This window comes from Acanthopagrus latus, chromosome 3 (assembly GCF_904848185.1).
Source record: "Acanthopagrus latus isolate v.2019 chromosome 3, fAcaLat1.1, whole genome shotgun sequence".
Lineage (NCBI taxonomy): Eukaryota > Metazoa > Chordata > Actinopteri > Spariformes > Sparidae > Acanthopagrus > Acanthopagrus latus.
The window spans coordinates 12,025,740-12,052,593 of NC_051041.1; the positions used below are offsets into that span (position 1 = coordinate 12,025,740).

Consider the following 26,854-nt stretch of genomic DNA (forward strand, 5'->3'; position numbering starts at 1 on the left):
TCTTTTTTTCTCAACAAATTCTCATTTTTATTCAAATCACCACAACAATTCCAAATGAACCCAAATGTGTCATGTTGGAGAAACAGAGGCACGGAAATTTATCATTTTTGGCAACACAGCGAAAAGATAAGGAATAAGGGAGGAGCAGAACACGCCATCACTTTAGTTTGGTATTACGCTCATTGAACTGAGCCTGTCATCCTGCGATGCGTCTGACGACGATGAAGGGGGGGTGGGTGGGGGCGGCCGGAGGGACTGCTGATCATGCCTCCTTCACGTACATCCTCACCGCGACCACGTCTCCCATTATGCATTTCTGTGGGGGGAAAAAAGAAGAGGGGTGATTCAGGGTGAGGTGAGGTGATGCTGGATTCCTGCATATGTTTGCAGTTTAGGGAAGAATTCAGTCTGCGGAGGCTCTTTGTACACAAGCCTCTGTCATGTGTGTTTGACTTTCATACAGTTAATCTTACAGTACATTCCCACTGGAGTGTCTCTTGCTTATTTCTCATGAGATAATTAAACAATTCCTTTGGGTTTTTGTCCTTACAGTACTTTTCCTAACATAACATTACAATTTTTTGCAGTATGATTTTTATCCTAAGATACACAATTGCTTTCTCAGTGAAAACACATTAATGGTGAGAATAAGTGGTCTCTAACTTGTTACATTCGCATCAGCAGCATGTTCATCACAATTTAAGCATCACATCTCAAGAGGCGGCTGTGACCGCAGGGAGAATGATGGAGGGTGCAAGTGATGAGGTACTTTTGCAACTAACTGAAAAGTGATACAGCCAGATGCTGCTGGTATTTTTTCCCAGAAAAAAAGTGGGGGGAAAAAAAATCCTTACCGCTATCAACTTCCCATCAGACACCTCCCTCTCGATATTTGTTTCTTTGCCGTCCCAGCTCTGTTTCTGCACAAGTTTGCCGTTCTCCAGAGTCACCACGGTCTGCAGGGCAACACAACACAGACAAAGCTGTTGATCCCAGCCACAGACCCCCCCCCGGCTGTGATGTGACATATATGACATTTCTCTTTTTTTAATTTCCCCCTCTTTCTGCCCTCAGACCACACTGACCCTTGTCTTCCTGTCGTCGGCGGTGGTCTCCTCAAATGGCTCGTTGAGCTTGAACTTGATTTCGGTCGTCTTGAAGGTGCTCTGGGTCTTCATGCACACCATCCCCTGGTCGTCCACGGTCACCACCAGGTTGGGTTTGGTCCTGTTGCCCACCTGCCGGGTCGCGAAGCCCACACCTGCGGATAAACACGTTCAGTGTAAGTTGACAGAGCAACACAGGAGAATTTCAACTGTACTTACTGCAAATGGCTCCTATAATAAATGTCACATAATACGTGTCTGAAAGGCAACCTCTCCCACGTGTAATTAACAAATTGGACGTCACTTAAAAAAAAGTAGTCATAAACTACACAATTAGCAGCTGTACAAGCTAGCTCCAACTGCACCCTCCTCTTACCAATTGCCTTCATGTAGTCGTCAAAGTTCTCGCTGGAAATCATCTTCCACGTCCCGACAAACTTCTCAACCATTTTTGCAGGTGTTTTTTTTTTTTTTTAATTTATTTATTTATTTATTTATTTTTTAAAAAATGTTCTCTGGCGTGATATCCTCAACAGCAACGGTAGGCAGCGGAGTGACTCCGGGTTCGACTCTCCTCCACTGTGGGAACGGACTCGGTTTTAAAGGGTCAGCCCGACGTCCAGCGACGCGGCGTGAGCCAATCGCAGCCCGCCCACGTCACGTGACGGGTCGTCGAGGTCCCGCCTCCAGCCTCCCTCGAGCTGCTAGCATCCCTGACTGAATGAGTTCTCTCATAAACGAGCTGTTTAACTGTAATTTTTTTTCCCAGAAAAACGTCACATCCTCATACCTCATCCTCATATTTTGATCTGAATGTGTGTCTCCCACCACTCTGCATCATCAAAAGTCAATACAATATATAAATAATTCTATAATTATTATGTTAGAGTGCAGCAACAACACATCCCATGAGCATGAAAGCAACTAGCACACTTATTTATAAGCCATTAAACACACCTGGGATGCCAGGTTGGGAAAAATCCCTCTGTTTAACCACTTGCTTCTACAGACAGGCTGCAGAAAATCCAGAGCATAAGTCACATTTTAACAACTTATCATTTGCAACTGCAAACTCAATGATTAAAGCCCTCGGAATGATTTATTCACATTCATGTCGCAGACCTAATGGTTTGTTAGACACCGAATAAACCCATTAGCATTTCCATAATGAATTAGTAACATTTATGACTGTTAATGTGGCATTATTAATGGCTACAACTGATCTGGAAAGCCCAAATCAATTATTAACTCATTAGGGCATTAGATACAACGTGTGAAACATTTTATATTAGGCTGTCATAGGAATTTTGGTTCCCAGTATAGTAGAAGACACTGTTATTTAACTTCTGAACGGCAAGCCCCATAAAAAGAGAAAAAACATGGCTGTAATAACAGTGTGTCAATAGAGAAAACCAGTGAAGTTACAGATGCTAATGAAACAGAGGGTAGTGATCAGAGAGGACAGGATTTCAGTTATCTATAACTGGGTCAAAGGTTTTTTTTTTCTTCTTTTCAGCACATCTGAGACTCTGCCAAATTACATTCAGGCCTGCTGTGTCAAAGGTTGGAGCTTGCATAATGTTCTCTCAAACGCTGGAATGGTCTCTTTTATCAGTAAAATCGCACATTATGCAAGGACACACCATGAGCCGGCACTGATCACAGCACGTTCTTACAGCGTTACATCAACTGATGTATTTTAAAAGGAGGAAATAAGCATGGCACACAAGCTGATACAGCTCGTGTCATAACTATTTCCCCCTAACATGAGAGTGCAACGCTTTTTTCAATTTAACAGTAGAAACGTCTGTTGACAGCAAAGGCCATCTGTTCTTTAAATGGGTGAGGAATCTGAAATGAGTAATTCAAGTAATAACTGACTCAATATCACGCCGTTCAAATTACACGACATAACTCAAGGAGCAGCGGCAGTAAGTCAAAGGTCAATTCACACCGGGACCACCGCATTTCAATGAAAATCTTTAATTATAAACATCCAAGAATATACAGATAAATACAGATGAATTCACATAGATAACACGAGGCTCATCATTTCTTTGCTGCAGTTTTTGCCTGTGGATCCTTGGCTGTGCACTGGGACTGAAACACACTCAGCATCTCCCTGCTGGTCAACTTTGCCCCCTTCATCACCAGCCTGTCTCCATCCACTGTAGAGGGGAGAGACAAAAGACACAATGAGATGACTCATGAGGCCACAATGACTGGTTTCTGTGGAAAGGGAGTACGAGAAGGGGAAAGGTGAAAAGTTAACTCTGCGCAAAAGTGAAGGAACCCACAATGGACCGCATCCTTATAATGTTCTGCTGAACTATGGCAGACATTTTTACTTTTGGTAAATATTTGACTCATTGTGCGTGGGCGATACTTACTACGTAATATCAGGCAGTAACAACAGCAGCATGAAATTCCAAGACTATAGGTCATACAGTCCTGAGTATATCCTACATGTTGTGAAGCATGTTAAGAGCCACATTTTTACAGGTTTAATGCCTTTTCCCCAGTTACACCAGGGGATATGTTAAGCCCACATTGAGCCACTGTAACTAAAAATTTAAAACAGGTCAATACACTGTTGTCAAGCTCTGGCTCAAGTGACCTTGAAGTGAAGCAGATGATTCCCAGAGGGTTCGCAGTATCTTCTCACTACTTTAACATCAAAATAATAATAAAGTAATCAATCAATAGCAAGTCTGAGGAGATCATTACGTCAGGGTGTAATTTATGGGGTCTCCAGAGGCATTACGATGCCTTTAGTTTTGTTTTTTGTTTCTTTTTTTTGTGACCGTCTCTCTCTCAGCTGAAACTTCCTGAAACATGTTAACATGTTTTCATTAAAGAAACCATTTGTAAGACAGCTGATTGTCTAGTCTAGCTCAAAGGTCGTCAAATTACTGGTGCTCTAGGCTGGTGGACTACACGACCTAGCAACACCAAAGCGTGAGTATTTGAGACTTCTGAATGAAACGATAAGCTTTCTTCCTTCGGAATTGCATTTTGCACCTTTAATATCGTCCGCATGAGGTTTCACAAGTACAAAAAACAACATCCTCTCCTCGACAGAAAACTCCATCTTACGCTTGTTATTCCTTTGGAGTATAAAAATAATTCTAGAAATGTTGCCATAAAAAATCTATTATATCTTCTTACACAGATTTGAATGTGGTGAAGTAATACTTACAGTAAGTTATATCTATTACAGGTTCAGACTTGTCGTGTTTCACTGTGGTTACCACTTCACAGTTCATGTTGGTCAATCTGGCCTTCTCTGAGCCCACCAAGGCCAGGAACTCCCTGTGGGGCAATGAGAGCACGTCGGATTACATAAAGTACATATAAAATTGAGTATTTTTACAATGTGGCATTGCAACATTCACTTAAGTAATGGAGCGGAATAGCTCTTTCTCTGCTGCTTTAATCATAGTAGACCAGAGCTCAACAATGAGGATTGCCCGATCCCCGATGCAAATAAAATGCAACATGGGGCAAGTGAAATGAGCGACTCCTGAGTCGGTCAGTGGTTAATAAAACAATTAAACTCATGGTATTTTCCAAAGATAGTGACAAAAGTAGCTAAGAAGTGGAGGCAGGTAGAAATGAATGTCAGGCAATGACCTTTCCACCCAACTGCCTGAGCAAAACAACACATTAATGTTGAACCCTTTAGAGACAATGGTAGTTCACATTTAGAGCTTACCTCTTGCATCATTATACTAAACACAAAACTTAAACAGGTTTTACTTAGGACCCTTTTCAAGTTGTCCAAAGGTTGAAAAAAAAATTAATAATAAAAATAACAGGTGTTTACATTTGTTTAGCTTTATTAAACCTGATTTGATGAATGCGGCTGGAAGGATTCCAATATAGATCAGCTAAACTAGCCAGAATTAAGTTAAAGCAGCTGTGTTAGTGTGCAGGCACATTTTACACTATTCAGGGTTAGGGTTAGTTAGGTTATACTGTGCAGGTCAGCATGGCAGGTACATACAAATGTGATTTGGCTTAATGAAATCATAGTTGAGCCTTTTCCTGCAGCAGCTAGCGTCATTAAAGAGGCATGTGAATGCATACGGAGTATAGTATTAGGGTTAACGTGGCAATCATCTCACTAAACAATAAGAAGTTATTAGCAAACTAACTAAAACACAGCCTGAGGACGGCAATGGCTAGTAGGCTAACATAGCTAGCTCATCTCGTAGCAGCGATGCTGTTTCGGAAACACTTTCCCTGACGGTTTATCCGCAGCCACCGTGGCTTTCCCACACGACGGCACATTCAAACACACACTTCTTACCTCGTGGACCGGACATTAGACTCAAACGGAGAGAACTGTATCGCTATTTTCTTCACAGCCTTCAAAACCACGGTCGCTTTACTGGAAGCCGCCATGTTTGATATTGTTGACCTCCGCTGTGACGTAAACGGCGCCTCTCGCGTGAGCCACCAGAGGGCGCCAGAGGATAAAGCGCTCACCGGCGTGAGACAGCTGAGAGGGAAACTGACAGAATTAAGGCACCAACTGCCACAAACTGCCAGCTGGGTTTTATTTGAGCCATGACTACCTCATACATTTAGGATTATCTGATGACAACAATGACAACAATGATGATTTAGGTTATATATTTTTAACATGTTCATTAGTTCAATCTCTATTCAGACCTAATCCTCTGCCACTTGTCATATTTTCAACCTCCACCTCCACAGTTTCGCTAACCTGCAGGCTCATTAGAGTCAAAAATGTGTTTCCCTGCCATGCAATCCTTCAAAAACCCCTGACAATACTGGAATTGCGTGTTGTATCTGCTCTTCGAGAGCCGGTGCATTAACATTTGTGAGGTGAGGCGTGTAATTTATTGGCTGCGATGCTTGTGCGTCTCATGTGAAAATGCGATTCCAATGCTGGGGTCTAGAGAAGGTGTTATTCGTAGTGAGATGTTTGGGCGTTGCGTATCAGCTTCTGCGGCTGTCGTGTTGTACAACCACATTCCTGCTCTCCCTCGTAATGCGAGCTCACAGTGATAGTTAATAGATAACAACAGTAGTCGCAGGATTAACAGTCTTAGGCATTTTAAATGCAACACAAGTAGAGATATGCAGCCTAAACAGCAACAATTCTCTCATAATGGCATGACAAAGCTCATTAAAGCCAACCCACGGGGAAAGTGACTGTGGCACCTCCCTGTAATCATCTGACAAACGATGCCACGGAGCAGAATTACGTTAGGAGAGGACGAGCGGAGGGGTCCGTCAGGCACTAAGTCAATAAAGGAGGTGCTGCTCTCCAAATAGACAATCAAACAGACACATCTCATAATCAAATAGACCAGGATGGGGAAAATGGTCCCCAGCCACCGCTGCTTCCTGCACTCAGCGGATGAAACAGGGTCAAAAGCCTGTCAGGGTTTTAAAAACATGTCAGAAATGGAAATGCATTTGAATTTTGACTGCGTTAGCGCTTCAGTCAAATGCAATCAGGGCATGAATTGCTTCAGTAATGGAGGAGTTCTTGCAGCACGAAATCAAAACAACAATTATGCACTTTTATTTATTTATTTTTTGCGAGGGAAGGCTGTCAAATGTGATTTTCGTAGTTGATGGTATAACCTTTTGCCTGTGTTTTGTCAGCAGTTCCAGCATAATTTCACAATAAACTTGTAATTAAAGGGTAACGCCACCAATTTTTACGCAATAAAATCTGGTCACAGGTTTTGATAATCTGCCCATACTGATGTCACTCAGAAGCTAAGGTGTATTGTGGGTAACATGGGCATCAGGAAGCATTGCATGCTCAAAATCATCATGGCAGAAGCAGCGTTATTAACTTTTTTCTTCCACTTTCTTCTTCCTTTTTTCAAAACCTTGTGCCTACATTGCCCATAATGCACTTAGACTAAACTACTTAAACCTAAAGGGTAAATTCTGAAATTTTGCATATTAAACAGTGTGTTTACGTTTAAAAGTAGTAGAAAGCCTTTTGTGCCTCCAGGGGAAGCTGCTTTGCGTATTGTGGGTAATGTAGGCGTTAGGAAGCATTGCACTCCTCTAACACCTTCGGATTCATTATGGACACTTTAAAAACAAATGACTTAAACTGATACATCATAAGCAGATATATCTACTTTTTTTCATAGCACACTGTCTTCTTTTTTAAAACCGCTTGTCTAGATTACTCACAAGGCAACTTAGCAACATCAGTGGAGGCAGTTTATCAGATCACATGCGGCTTCCTCTCGAGACACAAGGGGGTTTCATACTATTTTTTTGCACAGGCAGAAAAACTCCCTGCAAACACACTCTAATGTGTACAACTGGTGTTATTGGTGGAGTCGTCCTTTAAGTTGCATTAACTGACTTTACTTTTTTGAAAAAAAAAAAAAGACATTACGCTGCATACTAATCTTGTTAAAAAAAAACAACAAAAAAACAAAAAACAAAAACTAAGCACTGTGTTCTTACTTCCTTGTCCTCTGGCCACCAGCGCCGGGTATTTATAGACACCCCGTTTTTTTAGGGCGTGTGAAGAACAAATATGTTTTTCTCAGATCAGCACACCCTAGAGCTCGCACAATTTATCCTAACTTCAGCACGCCTCAAGTCTCTTTCCTGAGCGGCCGACAGTCCGACCCAGCCTGTGACAGCTTGACAGTGGCGGCACGGGGCTCCAAATTTAGACACATAGCCGCTGAGAGGCAGAAGCATTTCCTATAGACTCCCCACACCCACTACAACACACAAAGATACTTATTAAGTAGCTGTACTGTAAAGTCCAGGAATAAGAAAGTGGGGAAGAGGGCGCTCAGAAACAATGAAAGCTCAAGGGGACGTGCTGGCCTCAAAGAAAACACGGGTATTGTCCTGGTTCAGGAGTTCATCTATCAAGTTCCCTGCCTGAGCACAATACTAAGTAAAGAAATGATCTCCCAGTGAAACACTGGCGTTGAGCATGTTCTGCCCGTGACCTTTTGGAAATGTAGTGCCGCTCGTGTTATGAGAGTGTTAAACATGGAGCTGCTCCGGCAAGGAATTATAACAATGTATGCGAGAACACTCAGGAGTTTCATGGGAAATATCAGTGCAGTTGCAGGAAAGGTATTTCTCCCCCCCCTCACCCCCTTGAGACCAGCACAGCATTCATTATACCAGTAGGTATTCAGGTTCTGGCTCTCTGAGGAACTCCCAGAAGTCCTCAGGGTTTCCCCAGGGACGCGAAGAACATAAATTCACAGCTGACGGAGACTGATCGTAATAAACAGGAGCGCGCTAGTTTTATGCTTCTCTCGACATGTGAACTATAACTAAACATGTTGCTCACAAATCATAAAGTCGTCATCAGTCAAAGTGTTCTTGCGGTTCGAGATCCCCGAGGCAAACTGTTCTGGTTTCAATTGCCTGTGTTTTAAACAACAAGCCTCAACAGAGCTCTTTGGAGTGACACTGCTCTGTCGTCTGGTGTGGTGTATGACAGTGGATACTTCTGGACTTTTGGATGGAAACAGTCGACTTGTTTAACTCCACTGCCCTTATTTGAATACTTTAATTTACTAGTAACTTTGCAGATTGTATGCTGCATTGAAGCCAAAGCAGTGCATTTAAACTTTTTTTTTTCCAAAAATGACACTTGGTCAAAGAGTAACACCCCAGTTGAAGACAATACATTTTAGGAAAGAGAAAGAAGAGGCGACGAAAACAAAAGAATAAAAAGACCTGATAATAAATTAAGTAATGAATTGGTTTGTTGATATTGAGAAAAAAACACATAATTTGGTAATCAAAAAACGTATACAGTATACAAATAGAAGTTAATATTTGTACAATTTAGTTTTACTTGCAGTTTTGATGCTTAACATTTAATATGAGATACACTTCACTTCCTTTAGATGACTTTTACCTAAGAAATATTTAAACTAATCTTCCCTAGAGAGGCTATTTATCGTTAAAAAAAAAAAAAAAAAAAAAAAAAAAAAAAATCAACTTTATCTAAAATTCCCCTCATCCCCAGCCAGTGGCCACCTTGTGCTCCAGCACTTTCATAGACTTCTCGGTCAAGTTTAGAGCCACCGCGGACTACATCTCCCAGGAAGCTTTGCGCGGCAGCTCTCGCGCACTCCTCCTCCTCCTCCTCCTCCTCCTCCTCCCAGCAGCTTCCAGACTGCCGGAGCTCAGAGCGGAGCGGCAGACTGATGAGCAGCCCCGCGTCTCCGTCGCGTCCAGAAAATGTGCGCAGGCTGAAGAAGGGAGTCTCGTCGCCGTTCACGCACGCAGGAAACCAACCGCCACTCTCACTTTCTTTAATGCAGCAGCGGAGGAGGCTCCAGGCGGAGGACAGACGAAACAAGTCCAACAACCACTTTCTGTGAGGAGCAGACACTGACTGCCGAGTCGACTGCTGCGGAGACTCGTCCCTCTCTGGTAAGACCTCGTTTGGTGTGTGTGTGTTTTTTTAAGGCTGCGTGTGAAAGTTGTCGTCGTCTTTATCCATCACTGCTGCACCGCTGTGTGTGTGTGTGTGTGTGTGTGTGTGGAGGGACGCGTCGGGAAACTTCACTGACTGTGTGTGTGTAGTAGTTGAGAGACTGCGGCAGCCTCGGTGGTCGCAGGCTGAAGCCAAATGTGAGAAGCGGTGACGGTCGACTTGTTGCCTTCCACTTGACCACGTCGGCGCTTCCTGCAAAGATGAAACGGAGACGTGAGACTGATACTGGTGGGAGCTGCTCTTTCTCTCTCTCTCCTCTGCCCTCTTCATTCAAGTCAAGGCTGCCGCTGCATTAGGTTCGTTATTTTTTTTAAAGCTGCGATATGTAATTTTTTTTCAGGGAAAGCCCTTCACCTAAGCAAACGACTGTTTGTTGACATGACTGATTTAAACCAAGGGACCTCAATGGACAGCGCATTTTCACACTGTTCCACTTTGTTTGAATGTGGCGGACCCTGCCACCTTCCTGGCTTCAAACGGCGTGTTTTCCTCCTGAGAACAGCTTGTTTATTAAGTAATGGAAGAGATAAATATTTCTCTGTTTTCTTTGATTATTTATCTCACTGACACTGTAGATCCTAAAATTCTACTACATGGTGCCTGTCAAATTCACGCTCAAAACAAACAGAGCTCCAAAGGATCCCCTAACTGTAGCCTCCGTTAGCTCGTTAGCTGGTTTAGCTGTGCATCTAGTGGTCCAGACTGGGAGCACCAGGCGTGTGTTAGTTTTTGCGCTACTGGCGCAGTGGCTTTTGACCGGGATGGGCTGGGGCTATTGCAGAAGTGTTGTTTCTTCACATTCTGTTGATAACTGCTGTTCATTTTTGATTGTTTTCAACAACAGTTCTCACAAATTGCGCCTCAAAGGGACAAGAACAGAGATTCTGACTTATTATTAGTGGACTTACACCTGAGGATGAAATGTTTTGCATAGGAATTTTGCTCACCACAGTGTGACTGGAAAAAAAAAAATGTTATCATTGTCGTTAAAGTGAGATAGGCCTGTACTTGCTGGTTGGATGCAAATCAACTTCCCCTCAGTGACAGACAGACAGACAGACGGACTGGTTTTAATCACAGACACGCATACGGGCTACCTCCATATACTGTATGATGAGCCATGTAAGATGGTCATGTGCTTGTGTGCTTGTGTGCTTGTGTGTGTGTGTGTGTGTGTGTGTGTGTGTGTGTGTGTGTGTGTGTTGCAAAGCCCTCTGGTTAAACCTCAGCAGACGTGCTTAAACAGCACCGTCCTCGCAGGTGCTGACGAGTACGTGACACCTCGTTGTGTGCACACACCAACATGTGTGATGCGCGGCGGAGCACACACACGTTCCCTGACCGTCTTTTCCTCCGTAAATGTAAATTTCATCTCTGCTGACCTGCCAAATAAATAAAACACCCCTTTTTTCACACTCTGTCAGTTCTCCTTGAGTTCTCGCCGCCGCCCCCCCCGTCTCACACACACACACACACACACACACACGGGCACACGGCGCCAAATGCTACCAATAGAAACCCCCCCCCCCAGTCTGTGCTGATGCTGTTGAATAGGAACTGTTGGCAGCCCATCCACCCTGCAGCGGACTGGCTTTCACAGAAGTTGACATTCACTTCGGCAAACAACAATTTGCACTTTGTTTTATAAGCTTCCCCTCGCTTTCACCGCACTTCCTTGTTGTTCTGTGCTTAAACATTAACGAATTTGGTATTTCACTGATATCCCTTAATAGGAACGTGGTAAATGAACAGCCGCTGCTCAGCTCGAAAACTGGTGGCGGGTTGTGATCCGAGTCTTAAATGTGTAACCGAGCCTGAAATGAGTGCTGAGTTCCTTGTGCAAACATCGCACGGCGGCAACCCCCCCCCAAAAAAACCCCATTTGCGTTGTATTGTCGTTGCTGGCCGGTCTTTCGCAGCTTAGAGCAGCCGCATGTCAGGGTCAGAGCTGGATGTCAAATATGTGACCGAATCTCTGTCGCTGTCTCACAGATGTCATAGTGTGTGGCGGGCGAATGTGAGAGGACAGCGGCCACGCCAAATGCTTTGTGACATGTTTAACTTCTGAGTATTCATAGCGTGCTGCTAATGCTGGTATTTTGGATGGAGGAGACGAGGCCTGGGACGTGCAGCTGTTGCACGTAAGAAGGGAGAAGCCAAAAAGGGCCGAGAGCGTTCCCCAACGACAGAGTGTGTCGCTTTGGGGGAGCCTTTTGTTCAGCCGCCCCTTAATTGATGAAAAGATCGCTCTCAAGCTGTCCAAACATTTTCCTCAGACCACATCCACACTGCGCAGCTTTTCAAGTTTTTTTTGTCAGCTCTGTTTCTGGTTTTCTGTGGGAAGCTGGCGTCAGTAGCCAGTCAGCTTAGCTTAGCTTAGCTTAAAGGCTGGAAAATGGGCAGCAACAGCTCGACCGCAAAGCCTAGCAGTGCCTTTGACACGTTCTAGATATCAACACAATGTATCTTGTTTGTTTATCGGTACAGAACCCAAAGCTAGAAAATGTCAAGATGCGTTTATTGCCAAGCAACCAGCAGCCGAAACTCCAGGAAGTCACCGCTCCTGGCCAACAAACTGTCTGGCACACAACCCCCCCCACTGAAAATCACGACCTGTCATTTTTATTCTCCAGTCTTTGGACGGATCTAACAGAGGAAATTAGGGTCGAGCCGATGGACATCTCCCGAGCTCTCATAGCAACATGATGTTAAAAGGCCTCCCAGCAGAGCAGCACAAAAAACGCGGCGTGTCCCCTCAGAGTTGCCGTAAGTCAGGAGCTGTCGGTGTTTGTGACACGTAGGAGAGGAAAATGACAAGGGGTTTGTTGCTGCTTGACGCGCTAACGTTACGTCTCCATGTCTGAGTGCTGACTTCCTCCGCTGGTGACAGGAGACAGTTTTTTTTCCCCCTGGCTGGGTGGGACAGTCGGAGGTTGCTGTCAGAACAACAGCGGTGAACATTGTTGACTACAGTCGTGTGCTCGTGAGCAACTCCTGCCTTGGGGAAACACTGCCCCGAATACACAGACACATAATGTCTCCCCTCTGATTTACGATTGAATTAAGGGGCCTAAAGATTTCCATTTCTACGATCCGCTCATCGAACTGTGGGTGTAAAGGAATTAACTGTATCCCAAAGGATCAGACTTTGCCTTTTATGTGTTCGTCCGTTGCTTTAAGGAAAAAATTCAGAACAGAATCCTTCAAATCTGCCTTTTTTAACCTCAGCAGGCCTGTTTACTCCTCGATGTAGGCTTTTGAGTCCCATCAACTCGTGGTAAAACTACTTTGTAGAAAGTCATTTGCATGACCTGAACACTTCCCTGTTCATGAGGAGCGAGGCTGAACAGCTGCCGCTAATTCTGCTCTCATTAAAACTGCTCCTAATGTGTCTGGACTGATCGAGAACACAGTGACGTTGCTGTGCTGGGCCCCGGCGTCTTGCGGCAGAGAGGCGAAAGTATTATCGCACTCTGTCCGACTGCTGTGGAAGTAGAGTTTCATCATAGGCTGTCAAGATTGTCTCTTAGCAGACTATACACATTTCACACTCACTTAGGCTTTAACAAGCAAAGTATCCTCATCCCCGTCATTGGTAGGCAAACAGCAGAGCGTTCGTCTCTGCACCCTAGGTTTTGCAATTACCCTGCACGCCCTGTTTGACACCCCTGTCCATCTGAGACGCACACCTCGGGGGATTGGACCGGGGATTGAGTACTGCGGAGACACGCATTGCTGTGACTACCAAAGATTTTTTTGGTTAAATGTCAAGCTTGCCTTGGATTGAGCAGGATTCAGAGGTGAAAATGGAAAATACTGACGTGCTGTTGTTGGGAAGAGTATTTCTTCTTTCACTGAGCTCGGACGGCACAAAATAGAGGAGGCCTGTCAAGGCATTTTCATTTCTTCCCTTCCTGTCAGTGTGTTATAACGGTTCTTGTGCATGTAAAAGGCCTTCAAAGTTAAAAAGGCCAAAGTTCCCGCCAACAGAAGCTTTCCAAGATTTTCTTGTTCCACACTAAATCACCACGTTGCACATTTGTATAATCTATGCTTATAATCGTGGTAGAAGTGATGGTATTTTAAGGCTGAAAACACAACAGAGCCAACCTGAGACGAGTTGAGGGATGCAGGCTCAGGCATGTGTGAATTGACCAATCAGAGCAGACTTGTCATTCAGGAGTGTAGGGGCCTTAAAGAGACACAAGCTAAAACAGCATTTCAGACAGAGGGGGAATACAGTGCTGCAGTACAGGACAGAAGTGGAAAACGGATATGTTTTTCTTAAGGATTAAAGCATGTAAACCTTGTCTAGTAACCCAAAATAAAATGTCAAGCTGAAAATGAGCTTTATGTCTCCATTAGTATAAATATTATCCTTACAGATGTGAATTTATATGACGTTATCAACTAAAACATTACTGAAACATCATCTTTAATGGACAAAAAGCCGAACAATGTGTCCTCCGCCTTATTTTTGCACATTGCTAAGTTTAAAGTTGTTTTGAGCATGTGGGTTCTCACCTTGCATTTTATGTGTGTGTGTGTGTGAGTGTGGTTCCTCTTTTCTAGCAACAACAAAATAGCAGTGAACACATTGTAGTCCTGGGATGCCTCTGTGGCCTAGCTGCAAACTGATGTGGAAACACCCTGTGTACTGAACGTGCAGCCTAATGGGCCGAGCAGACGAGGTTTCAGTTTCCATTCCCACCGCTGTGAAAAAGCCGCTGTTTTATATTCGGAGTGCTTTTATTTCAAGTCCTCATCATGCTGCAGTGTAACAAGTCTGTGGTAAATGATTCATTAGCGTGATTTGGCATCTTTCAGATTCAGCCCCTTATTCAGTGTGACTGCACGGAGTGATGCTCATTTATCTCTAATCTGTCATTTCTCTACATGAGGTCTGTCATTTTAGAAATGCAAGAGGAACCTCGCCGCTCTCTGAGAAATGATGATCAACTCTTTTTTTTTTGCTCCAGTTGAAGTGGCGACGGTTGCTGCAAGCGCCTCCTCTCCCCCTGCTTGTAAAGTTTAGAGGGTTCGGAGACAGATGGGAAGAAAATGAAGAAGGAAGACAATTTGATGGAGGTCATGTCAGAAGAAGAAGAAGACGAGCAGCTCTAATAGTAAAAAAGAGGATATTGATCAACAGTGCTTCGGTTGGGTCAGTGGTGCTCTTCTCTGTCTCCTCAACACCACTGACCCTCGCAGGATTGATTTTTCATTTGTCCTGTACAGTGAAAACGACACTTGTTATGCTGTTTGAAATCCCATTTGTGGTTGTTATTAGAGTACCCAAAGTGCCTCTGCACTATCTTCAAAGGCTGCACCTGACAGAGTTTATGGTTCCCCGGCAGGGTTAGAGCCGCTCTCAGCTCAGAAATGCAAATTTCTGCAGCGAAACAAGCACATGTCAAAAATAGATCGATGACAAATTTGACACCCCTGTAAGATCAGGCAATGCTCCTAGGTGTTTAATGCAGGCGGGGAAACTCCCTCATGCGCTGCTGAGTGTTACACTAGTTGCTTAATGATGGATCTCTTCTTTTGCTTGGGACTTTGGAAAAATTCATCATCCAGTGGGAGATTTTGTGGTGGTGATTAACTTTTTACAGCTTCATCACTGGTGTTATTGAATACATTTTCATTCCAGCAGAAAAGGCAGTGTCAGATCATAACACTCTCATGACATCTTCTATAAAGGAGACACGTTGTTATGTGACACGGTGACGTAGCGTGATGTCAGAAAGTTGCAGAATTAAAGGCAGGACTACTGATGAGGCCTTTTACTTGCACAAGAACCTAAAACATTTGACAAAAAAAGAAACAGCGCAATAGGTCCCCTTTAAAAAAAAAAAAAAAAAGAAAGTTGTGGCATCATTTTTCAACCATGCATGCGTGTGTGAAAGGGTGTGTGTACAAACTTCACTTGTAAGAGCATGAGCTACAACTTTGAGGCAAGAAACAGCTGATCTCATTATGTATTCCAAGCTCAGGAATGCAAAAATCTCACGTGCACGTGTCTTTGGGTCCTTGTATCCAACATGTCACACATTGTTAAAGCCAGACTTGTCTGTCCTGACATACAGTCGTTGGAATCCTGCCTGGTCCTGCCCAGAAACACACACACACACACACACACCGGCCAAAACACACAATGTCCTATCAGATAGACAGCGCACACAGGTTGCACACAGAGATATGAGATATAGACACACGCATGTGTAACTTAGTTTGTCCAATCTCCAACACATATTACGCGATTGTTTACCACTTTCATACATGCAGAGCATGGACCTGCACACATTGTTATCACCTCAAGGTGGCCCTTAGCAATTTTCTCAAGGATAACAGCTCGTGTTTTGCGGTTCTGCAGCGCTGTGTGTTTGTGCTGTGTTCAGACTCTGAGTGCAGGAACAAACCTCAGCTCTGTGCTGCTGCGTGACGGAGCAAGGGAAAGAGAGAGAGGGAGACAGAAAAAAAGAGAGAGAGAGTGCGAGGGGTTGAGGGAGTGTGTGGCGTGTTCTAGGCAAGTAAACACTGCGGATGCGATTAACTGAGATTGCCCTGGGGAAGCTCTAATGGGAAATCACAGTCCCTCTTCCCAGGAATCGTGGGTAACACAAGTTGTTAGGTATTCACCCCCTGATGTTAGATTCTGCTTCGAGGAAGGGGACGGGGTGGAAGAATTGGAAATGACTTGTATTCTGGTGTGCTGTCATTGCATGCTATGCGGGATTAAAAAGATTAAATTGCTTTTTGGAGCATTCAGCTGTATCACACTGTCTTCATTCACGAGTTAGCTCAGTTGTCACAAAGATGCATCTCGACAGATATGGCGCGCGAGTATCAGCCTTGAGTAGGGATCATTCTGCGGGATGAACTTTCGCGCTTGAGGGAACAGTCCTTTTTGTGAAGCTCTTGCACGTATTTGCCTTTTTTGCCAAAAATTAGATTAAATAATTGATACCACTAACATATCTGTACGTGTAAATATGAAGCCACAGCCAATGAACAGTTAGCTTAGCTTAGCATAATGACTTGAAACAATGGGAAACAGCTAGCCCGGCCGTGTCCCAAGTAACAAAATCCTACTAGCATTTCTAAATACCTCTTTGACACTGGACAAAAAAAACCCAGCAACACTTACATCTGGATTGTGTCTTCAGTGGAAAGGGTATGATGCTGTTATAAGCCCGTGGAAAAAGCTAGTAAGAAGACCTTGAGCTGTGATGGTGAGCTGATAATGTTTATGGTAAACAAACAATGCTTTGAATATTTTCATACTTATCTTGTTCCATCTGCTGAGATCTGTTTCCGAAATGTTTCCAATCAAATACAAAAGAGCTGGATGGAATTTTTGACAAGACCTTCAAAACAAACACAAAAGATTAATCAGGAACATCTGTTAGTAATATGATTCGAGTAATTTTGTTCAGGTGATACTAGGGTGGGTGTTCCTAGAAAACATTAAAGAGCATTTTCACGTCCAAAAGAGTGGCAGCCTCTAATGGACTGGTTTTTACAATGTGTGCCACCTGTTTGGAATCATGAGGAAAGCCATTCAAGCCCACACGTCTTCATTCGAGTTTTACTCCGGTGTAGGACTGCCTGTTCCCTGCTATCACGGGCTGCTATCTGCTGCTATTGTTGCCTCTGGCTCTTCAAGTCAAATGGAGCGATGCCAAGGACTGGGAGGGGACACGCAGCAGCACCCCTCCCTGTAACAGTTTATGGGAAGTGTTGTTTTTATTCTCGATGCGCGCCAGAAATACTTGTAACACCTTTAAGTTCCCCAAATGTGCCGTGATGTGCTGTGAGCTCGCGGTGGCCAAACGATCAGCGGCACGCAGAGTGCAGGGGAGGGGTGAGGTGAGGTGATGGACAGGAGACACGGGTGAGTGAACAGAGTGTGTGTATAGGCTGTCCCCTTCTCCCCGGCGTAAAGTGCTGCTGATGCAGCAGACGCTCGCACACTGCAGGGGTGGGGATGCTATAATGTCACCTATGGGGAGGATCCTCATCTCACACTCTGCTGGCTGCAGCACTGCAGGGAGGGTTCACACACATACATGTGCATCAGACACACCACGGTCTGCGTGAACACTTGCGCATGTTCTGAGCCTCATTTGTAGTCCCCGCAGTCGACTTTCTTTTGTGGGAATATCTCTTTCTTTGTGTTAGATCTGGCTGTATCTCTCTCTAGACTAACAGTCCACAAAATACATCAGTAAAAAACAACTAGCAGTACTTTTCTTTTGTGCATTTTTGTTTGTATTATATAAGAAATGCACAACACAGTAAGGCAGTGTTCTGTCGATGTTAATAAGGTTATCATGTGTTTGTGGGGGTCGGGTGTTGGACATCATGTGTTTGCGGGGAAATAGAATATCTGTTCATGAACAGTTTCTAACCGGAGCTGAAAGAGGGTCATTGGGGACGTGATGAAAAGACAAAGAGATGATTGTTGGTCGGCCATCTGATGTCTCTCTGTGTGTATATTTAGCATTTTTTTTTCCTGCCGTGTGTGTGTTTGGTCGCAGGATCTGACATCGCCGTGTTGTTGTCCTTCCTGGAACATTCTAATTAGTGGTGCTTCAGGACCATCGCTTCAACCCAGTCACGTTTTTTGCAGTGTCACAGCTTTGCGAGTCAGGCGGGAAAAAGGACAAAAATAACAATGCAGCAACACCTCGTGGACTCGAGGAGGGGGGAAGGTGCCCCCATTATTGAAAAATAAAAAAAACACTGTGAAAGTGCCCTCTTGGATGCCCTCTGCTAGATAAAACATGATAAAGTGCCTTCTGCACGCTGGTGCCCCATCTTATGCAGCTGGTCCCCTTTTTTTTAGCAGGGCTTGTCTGGGCTGAGATTCATCCTCCCTTAATGTTTATGTTCTGTTCTATGTTCTATGTTTAACTTCATAAAATCGGACATGGTGGCGAGGCACACACTCATCAGGTGACACTGTGGTGAGGTTTTGTGCTCTACAGGGTGGTTGTTTGTCTGTCCCCGTGCTCATGAAGGATGGGACGGCCGGTGGATTGGCTCCATCACCGCGGACCTCAGGCTAGCCGACACCATTTCACACCTTCTCTCGCTGTCTATCTGCGCTGCCATCGCCCCATTTCCCTCTCCCCCTCCCTTATTTCTTTCTTTCTTTCTCTCTTTCTGTCCTTAGGCCTATATTTTATCAGTTCCTTCCATCTTCTCTACACTCTACCATGTTGTTCTTCGCCGCCCTCCCACCTCCTTTTCTGTCTTCATCTGGTCTTGCATTCCAGTCTGCCTCCCAACTAACCTCCTGCCACCGTGTCTCACACATATTCGCATTTCCCCTTTATTTGTCTCCTTTCCATTCCTCTTTTTTTTTTACATTTGTCACCGCTCTCCCCTCTGCCCTCTATCCTTGCACTCATACCACCTTCTCCTTTCTCTGCCTCTCAATGTCTGAAATCCTGCATCCCTCTTACTGGCATCAATCCTGAGCAGAGGCACTTGGGCACACACACACACACACACACGCACACAAAAAAAGACAGTCTGTGCTGCTCACAATTAATGCGTACCTCCCTCTTCCCTTTTCCCAAGCAGGCTCATAATAGGAAATGCCCCCGTTATCTCTACGGGCACCAGTGTATTAATATAAGCCGTAGACAAACAAGGTGTGGGTACGTGCTCTGCTATGTGTGTGCTCTGATAAAATGGCCGAAACTACACAGGCAGCTATTTCAAACTGTTTTTCCCCCCCCGAGCGATTTGTACGCGTCAGTGTAGCGCTGTGGTGACGGACGGTGGAGAACGGACAGGCGAGAGGAGCGAGAGTGAAGTGAAAGATTGAGCTCTCAAGGGTCAAACAATGTCTTTTTAAGGGCGTTTTTCCTTTTTTACTGTGCACAGTTTAGAGGCCTGAATGTGCAGTGGACAGAGTGATGCACAGAATGAAGCTCACCCTGTTATAACCACAAAACTGCACAGATGAGACAATTCATTGTAGTTCTCTTCAAGCTATTGCAGCTGTGAAACTATTTTGTATTAACTTTCTTGTCTTTTCTGTGCTCATATTGGAGAAAACTTCCTCACCATGTGAAACGTGTGAGGGATTTTCTCAAGCTACTAAAGCTAAACTTTGCTTAATAAACAGCTGGCAAGTTCCTTACTGAAGTTCCTATTACCATGAAGGAAGCTTCTATTTTCTGTTCAGTTATCCCTTTGATTGTCGAGCTTCTGCCTCTGCCTTCACTTCGACATAAAGGAAGTGATCGGTTGTGATTTCTGTTTGGCCTCAGAGACGATAGTTTGAAGCTATTATCTGGCTGGTACAGAGGAAGTGAGCGGCTGGTTTTTATCAATTTGTCTCTGAAGAGTGGCTTTTATCATAATTGAAAATGACTGTTTACTGTACGGGGACAGCATTTATTAATGGACTATGGGGCATTATGTCACCAGAGAGCATGGTGTGTGTGTGTGTGTGTGTGTGTGGGAGGAGGAGAGAGAGGCAAGACAGTGTGTGTGTTTGTGTATCGAGTCTGAATGCAATAATCTGCAACATGAGAATTGAAGCAAATCTTGATGCTGATGCAATTACAGCCATTAGGACTGTTTGCACACGCTGTGTGATCTCTGAAATGAGGGGATTGCTTGATATCCGAAAAGTCATCCCGGGGAATTTACTCTCCCGTCTCCCCCCCCCACTCCTTCCTCCTCCTTCCTTTCTCCGTCTCTGTCGCTGCCGAGCTCTTTGAATAGGCTGCTTGTTTGCCTCCGCTGGCTGCTGGTAAATATGCTCCACTATCCAGGAGTAGACAATGCCAATGCCAAAAAACGTAAAGGAAGGAGGGAAAAGAGGGAGCGAGAGAGGGAGATAGGCAGAGAGAGTGACACAGACAGAGAGAGATCTGAATGAATGAGTAAATAGATTTGGAGAAAAGATGTTTGAGCCAAGTGGGAGAACAAAGAGGGGATTGTTGAGGTGAGTTTAGGGGCCTTTCAGTTCCCGGACAGTCGGCCCCTGATGTTTTTCTTAGATTGCCTGATGAAAAGTCGGAGTGTTTGGCGTGTTAACTGTGCTAACAGTTTAACTTCATGCTGTCCTTCAAGAAATGGGACAATGTACAGTTTTATTTACAGAAAGAACTTTTTAATGGATCATTTTGGTTCATTTAAAACATTTGAATCGGTACTAATCAATTGTATTAAGAGATATGGCCTTGAATTATTGCTCAGATGTGTCTTTTTGGTTATTTGGCATTCGTTGTCAGTTTTTTTTTATTTAAATATTTTGACTGTTAAAGTTGGTTCACATCTGCGTTTGTTTACACAGCAAAAAAATTGGGAACTGTGGCGTTTGAAAAAAAGAAGCAAAAAAAAAAGAATAAAGGGAAGCACATATGTTCCTCAGAGGAAGGCACACAAAGCAGTATTGTATTTGGTACGGGAACTCGTGCATCGGCGCTCGTATAAAACATTTTCAAACAACCTGTGAAAATATTCTGGCTCTGCATCAGCCGCTTCTCTGGTGTCTGCCCATGTTCATTCACATCTGAGGCAGTGAGTTACCAGTTTATTTTGACCCAACCAGACTTGGGGACTGTTGGAAAGTCGGATTCTGGTGAGTTTTACTGTGTTTTTCTGTCCTGTTCGAAAATGTGTTGGGTTTTTCGACAATAAAAGGGCTGTTTCTGCAAATTGACCGCGGCGGCTTTGGTGAGAGCGATAGCGGCTTTTTTCTGGTTCAGTTCTGGTTCACATCAATCATCTGATGTGAGGATCTGTCTCTTTAGGGATGTTTTCCATAACGTTGTCGGACAGGAAGAATAATAATCTGAGACTGTCGGTGAATAAATAAATAAAAAAGCACTTTTAGAGGATGTGCTTTGACGCTGACAGGGATTACATTGCAGCCCAGTTCATGGCAGCTGACTGCAGCAGTCTTGCTTAATATTGGAGCGATTCCAAACATCTTTTGTTCCTGTTAGTTGATTAGCCACATAAATGCAGGAAAACAAGGTCCAGGTTGAAAAAGACCAAAGTTAGCTTTTAAATGGAGTGGAGCTGAAACCACCTGTTGAATCACCAACAAGTAATGAAAATCAGTTAATCATTTCAGTCATTATTCAAGTCAGAATGCTGCCAAATCTTTCTGGTTCCAGCCTCCAGTGGATGTCTCTTTTGTCTTCTCAGGGCATCTTGAACATATTTGGGTTTATTAACAACAACAACTGACAGCAGACCAAAAAGAATCCTCAGAGAATCAAAGTAATCGGTGGTTGTGATGCAGAACTACAGCTGCTGCTGACTGCTTCAAAACTGCTTTTTTACACAGCTCAGTGAGGTTGTGAAGAGTACACACTTGGCCCAGGCAGCAGCACGTTTTGAAAAATGCCTACAAAGCTTAGACGCTTAAGTTGTGTTAGCGGAAGTCGCACCTCTTCTTGGATAGCAGGAATGGGAGTTTTGACAAGAGGAAGAAAAGGAGGGAGGGGAAGATGAAAGTGGTTTACCTCCCAGCTTCGGGTAAAGGAAGGGATCTGAGTGCCAGAGAGAGAGGAAGAGAGAGGGAGAATGAGAGAGGGAGAGATGGACCGTTTATAGGCCCATCACAGCAGGGAGCTCTGCTGAGCTGCAGTGAAAAGCGACATGAAAAGGTTTTGAACCTGAACCAAGCCCCTGAGCTTTTCTACCGATGCAGAGGGACCGAGGAGAGCGGACAAAAAGGAGAGGAAATGATGGGAGGACAGAAAAAGTTAGGAGGATTGGAAGGGAGGGGTGGAGATGAAAAGAGGAGCGAGGAGTCAAGAAGAGAGGAGGAAAATGGGAAAGGACAGGGGAGAGGAGATAAATGGAACACTGTGTAGTGAAGTGAAGAAAGGATCTTTCCACTGAGTTCTTTCAAGATGACGGGTGACGTTTCGGGTGAAGCGTGGTATAGATGACTGATTTCTGATGAAGGGCTTTAACTCTCTGGGACGCTGTCTTTCTCTTATCGACTGCATTTTTTGTTATTTTCAGGGGAAATGTGAACAGGAAGCCTTTTTCATGAAGGGTGTGAGGGGATAACAGTGAAACTCTATTAAAGGCTCTGCTTTAGGTGGAGGTTTGGGTATGACTCATGCAGGAGTGTCTCTGGGTTCAGAGGAATGTAAGATTGGAAGGATGGAGCTGAGGACAGAAACGGAGAGGAGGAGGAGGAGGATTTTGGGGGAATGAGCCAATGGCAACTCTCAGACAGACTAGGAAGTGACGGCAGGATATCCAAGTTGCAATTAGACCTACTTGTTGCTGATCTGCGAGACACAACAGACAAAACATTCTTGGTATTCTGATGTAAAATGTTCCAGTCTGATGGTTTTGGGAAAAAAATTCAGATCAAAGCACAAATAAAAGGTCTTTGGCAGTAGATGAGAGTCTGATTAGAAGATTGGATCCTTGTGTTTGACTCTGCGGAAGGCTGTCAGCCCGTCGGACCGTCGCTTTGGTCCCGACTGAAATCAGGCTCAACCTGAACAACGATTGGATGGATTGCTATTAAATTTACTTTGTGTTTAGTACAATTTATCAAACATTAGCTTGCTAACACTCTAAACTAAGATGGTGCATATGGTAAATATCACACCTGTTCTGAGCATGTTAGCATACTGGCGTTAGCATGTAGCTGAAAGCATTGCTGTGTTTCAAGGTCTTATGTCGTTGTTATTGTTTACCTGCTGAGTCCACAACTAACTTTTATTATAATTATGGGTTAAAGAGGCTCTATGTAATAACCTGCAGCTGTTTACATGTATTGATCACTATTATTTGCCTTAAGTGAGTGGATTTTTGCAGATTTGGGGCAAAAAGAAGAAAAAGGGCACCACATGAATGCAGCGGGGGCATAGATTGGCTGAAGTCATTAAACAGTAATCAAAGGAAGCCTGATTCCTTTCCTGCTAATCAATTCATTGATAAATCAGCTCATCCAGTGCAATAAACTGAAGATTTATAAGCTGATTGTGAACGTGTGCCTACAGATGTGGCTGTTTGTGGGTGCTGCTCTTCCCTTTGTGTGCTCTGCTGCTGCACTCTCGCACTGATTTGAATAAATGTTCCGAGAATTGCGCCCTCTCAAGTTGTCGGGGGCAATAAAGGATGGTCTGGTGAAGCCAGTTTTTTTTTTTATCTCCCAGTAAATAGTGCCTATTCAGTGCTCCTGTGTCGCGTTTGATAAAAACAAGCTGCAGTGGCTGCTGCAGTGCTTGGAGCAGGAGAGACGCAGGGTGGGGGGGAACTCGACAACAGCTCTCACTGTACATTACTTCTCAGTTTGTTCCTCTACCATCGCCACACAATCACCTCTTCCTTTTTCCACACACATACACATCGTCTCCTGGCAATAAACACACTTGGTCATAAAGCGGTAAATTAAAAGCCTGAGTCAGAGCAACAAATGGGGCTGGGGGATTAGCTTCTTTTCAACCATGTTATGAAGGTTATTTTTAGGCTCCTCTGAGCCACACAATGCCTCATAAAAAAAACAAAGCGGTGAGGGTTTGGCTCTCAAACACAGATCTCTGGCTCTGTGTCAGGTTTTAGTGGTTACTCATCGATTTTGTCTTCCAGTAAATGCTGCTTTGAGGCGGCTCATGTGATGTAAAAGGGAGTTTATTATGACATACGCAAGTGCCTAAAGATGATTTAATCTGTTAAAAGTCAGCTCCTAAGCACCCTCCAAAAGCCTACAACAGCCAATGAGTGATTGTGTAGACAGGTGACCCACTCTCTCTTCTTTCTCCTCCCCCCTGAGTCACTTACACACCAGCCTCCAGATGATTGGTGCGTCATGTATCCAATGAGATTTCAAGTCCAGTAATATTAGTTTATTACAATTTTTAAAGCCAAAAACCTGGAAATTATAGAGGTTTATGTAATGTTAGGCATTTTGCTCTTAGGAGAGGCTGTCTTTCCACCCAAGCACGTGTTTTTGACTATTTTAAATGCATAAAGTTAGTGAGCATAAGGAACTACCGTGAGACTTTGCCTGTGTCACTTTCAGGCAGAAGTATTTTGAGGTCCATAAAATGGAATGTTTTTGCCAGGCCCCTGGGTATTTCTTCAGAAAAAGCAATTGTTAATTGCCCATTTTCAAAGATATTGTTATGAATTTGAACTTGGACCATGTTAGATTATATGATGGTGACCAGTTGTGTTTTCCAGCCAACGGGGGCAGTTACAGGTCATCTGCAGACTTATTTTTGGCACAAATAATAAATACATAATTCAATATGTTCAAACTCCTGTAGATTATGGCTAGATGAATTTACAGGGCTTCTGATGGCTTAGGGTAAAAAAAAAACCCTGCTTATATCCTTTCAATGGAGCCCAAAGCCATGCCTGTACTCTGAACGGTTCAACGTCAGCTTTTAGTTTACATTGGGCTGGACTGTGATAGGTGTTTTTAGGGGAATTCTTCATACTTTTCCAGGATTAAGAACAGATTGGAATAAATTTGTGGTGTGTTTTTTTTTTTTCCAGCACACACTAAACCTTCCCCTCCTTCTCCCTCCAAACCCCCTGCCTCGCGCACATACACACAGAAATCGGTGTTGGCCCTCAGCCTCCACAGTAACTAATCACTCAGACAGCGTGGCCGTGCCCTCTCATTAAGCATGCTGTACGCTGAAAGCAACACCGCTAATGACTCTGCATTGCTTGTTACGCACACAATACTCTCAGGCTTTAATGCCGTAACAGTTCGCTCAAGCCGCACATACACCACGGACGGATGGGCGGATGTCACTCCTTCCCAGCTGTTCTGCAGAGAGAGAATGTGCGTGCTTTTCTGTTCAGGGATTTTAACCTAAAGCCCCCCCCGTCGTGCTCTCCCCAACAATACTGTCAGCTGTTCCAGAAACTTCACATCCCATTTGTCCTGACGTCGGGGCCACCGAGCACTTGTTTTTCCACACTGTCATCTTGCATCCAGTGACGGCTGGAAGTTAGCATATAGCCGGCTCATTTTGCTCTAGCGGAGTTAGCCGCGTCGCGAATCACAAACTTGACATTGTCAGCCGAGCATGCACGGATTCAGTCAGGAAGAATCTGCAGGGCGGCGGATCGCAGTGCTGTTGAGTCTCTGTCAGCATTATCCGTTTCCCCTTTAGCAGAGCGCTCTGCAAATATTCAAATACAAAGATTTCTTTTGTACAAATTGATCTGGACATCAAATTGCTCAGCGCACGTCAATGCTGGACGTGCGTCCCCACTTTGTGCGCTCTCGTCTGTTGGCTCTTGTTTACCGACTGGCCCTAAACAGACAGTCATTTTGAATTGTCTGGCGCTGTTAGCTGGTGATGAATGTGAATGAGTGGAACAGCATTGATTTCTCTATTCTCAATGTGAGGTAGCGTATTGACTCGTCCCAGTAACTCAATCACGCGGGGTAGTAGCACAGAGGAACGTGTGTGCGTCTGTATATTAGCGCAAACAGGCCTGCGCTTGACATTCGTACCCTTTGTGAGTGTGCTTCTTTCTGACCCTTTCTCCCGCTGCTCTCCTGTTAGTCTCCCGACTTCAAATCAAATGGCAACACCTCGGTGTCCTGCAGGTTGATGTGTGACGCTCACCTCCGACCTGGAGGTGGAGGTGAGCGTGCACAAAATGACATGTGTCGCCTGCCTCACTCAGTCAGCTGCTGAAAAATGGATGACACAAGTGCCAAAAAGAAGAAACACATTTTCAGAAATGTTCTCTCCTCACACCACGCGTGTGCGAGTGAGTTTGTGTGTGTGCTAAGATAACATTTCATCTCGGTGCAAGCTGTCCCCTTTATTGACATTTGTTTCCTGTCTCACTCACTCATGTTCTTTCCTCCCCCTTTTATCCTCCCTCCTATTCTTATTGGGGTGATGGCTTCTCATACGCCCTCTCAAAACGCTGCGTTCAAAAGGTTGACGTTTGATTGCTTTTCTTTAGATTTAACATCACTGTGAGCTATGAATTTAACTCTATTATCCTCCTCTTCACAGTCTGTTGGCAAGTATGCAAGCATGTGTGTACCTTAAAAATGTGTGTGCCCGAGGTGACCGTCCATGTCTATAATTTGTATTTTCAAGTTTTTCTTTTGCCTCTATGCGCCTGTCTCTGCATGTGTGCGAATCTGAAAAGGTCTGTGTTATAAGCCTTCTCCTGGCAACAAGAAGCTGATCACGCAGACCTGGTTACGGGGTTGCTAGGTGATGGATGGACAGGCTGGCATCACCAAAGTGCCAGCTAGGCATGT

The 26,854-nt window shown here is 44.3% G+C and overlaps 3 protein-coding genes across 4 annotated transcripts in view; 1 reads left to right on the forward strand and 2 right to left on the reverse strand.

Moving 5' to 3' along the window:
- On the reverse strand, positions 1-1,702 carry fabp4a (fatty acid binding protein 4a). The gene is made up of 4 exons (XM_037094163.1): positions 1,483-1,702; positions 1,086-1,261; positions 855-956; positions 1-316 (listed from the first exon to the last, which is right to left on the reverse strand). The coding sequence occupies exons 1-4, from the start codon at positions 1,553-1,555 to the stop codon at positions 263-265; spliced, it is 405 nt and encodes a 134-aa protein (XP_036950058.1). The 5' UTR covers positions 1,556-1,702; the 3' UTR covers positions 1-262.
- A 1,371-nt stretch (positions 1,703-3,073) lies between these two features.
- Positions 3,074-5,576, reverse strand: mrpl53 (mitochondrial ribosomal protein L53). The gene is made up of 3 exons (XM_037093158.1): positions 5,419-5,576; positions 4,306-4,418; positions 3,074-3,274 (listed from the first exon to the last, which is right to left on the reverse strand). Exons 1-3 carry the CDS (start codon positions 5,511-5,513, stop codon positions 3,156-3,158), a joined length of 327 nt encoding a protein of 108 aa, XP_036949053.1. The 5' UTR covers positions 5,514-5,576; the 3' UTR covers positions 3,074-3,155.
- A 3,675-nt stretch (positions 5,577-9,251) lies between these two features.
- Positions 9,252-26,854, forward strand: part of pag1 (phosphoprotein membrane anchor with glycosphingolipid microdomains 1) — a 53,083-nt gene continuing 35,480 nt past the window's right edge. The window contains exon 1 of one of the 2 annotated variants that reach the window (XM_037093272.1): positions 9,252-9,533. The gene's annotated coding sequence lies outside the window, so the exon portion shown is untranslated. Of the gene's footprint in view, positions 9,534-21,031; positions 21,209-26,854 lie in introns of those variants that run through there. The other variant, XM_037093273.1, reaches the window with a different exon arrangement.

Coding starts and splice junctions, on each gene's coding strand:
- fabp4a (XM_037094163.1), bottom strand. CDS start 1,555: ATGGTTGAGAAGTTTGTCGGGACGTGGAAGATGATTTCCAGCGAGAAC. Junction 1,262..1,482: donor CGACTACATGAAGGCAATTG/GTAAGAGGAGGG, acceptor GTTTATCCGCAG/GTGTGGGCTTCGCGACCCGG. Junction 317..854: donor CTGATGGGAAGTTGATAGCG/GTAAGGATTTTT, acceptor TTCCCCCCACAG/AAATGCATAATGGGAGACGT.
- mrpl53 (XM_037093158.1), bottom strand. CDS start 5,513: ATGGCGGCTTCCAGTAAAGCGACCGTGGTTTTGAAGGCTGTGAAGAAA. Junction 4,419..5,418: donor TCTAATGTCCGGTCCACGAG/GTAAGAAGTGTG, acceptor ATTGCCCCACAG/GGAGTTCCTGGCCTTGGTGG. Junction 3,275..4,305: donor TGTAATAGATATAACTTACT/GTAAGTATTACT, acceptor TCCCCTCTACAG/TGGATGGAGACAGGCTGGTG.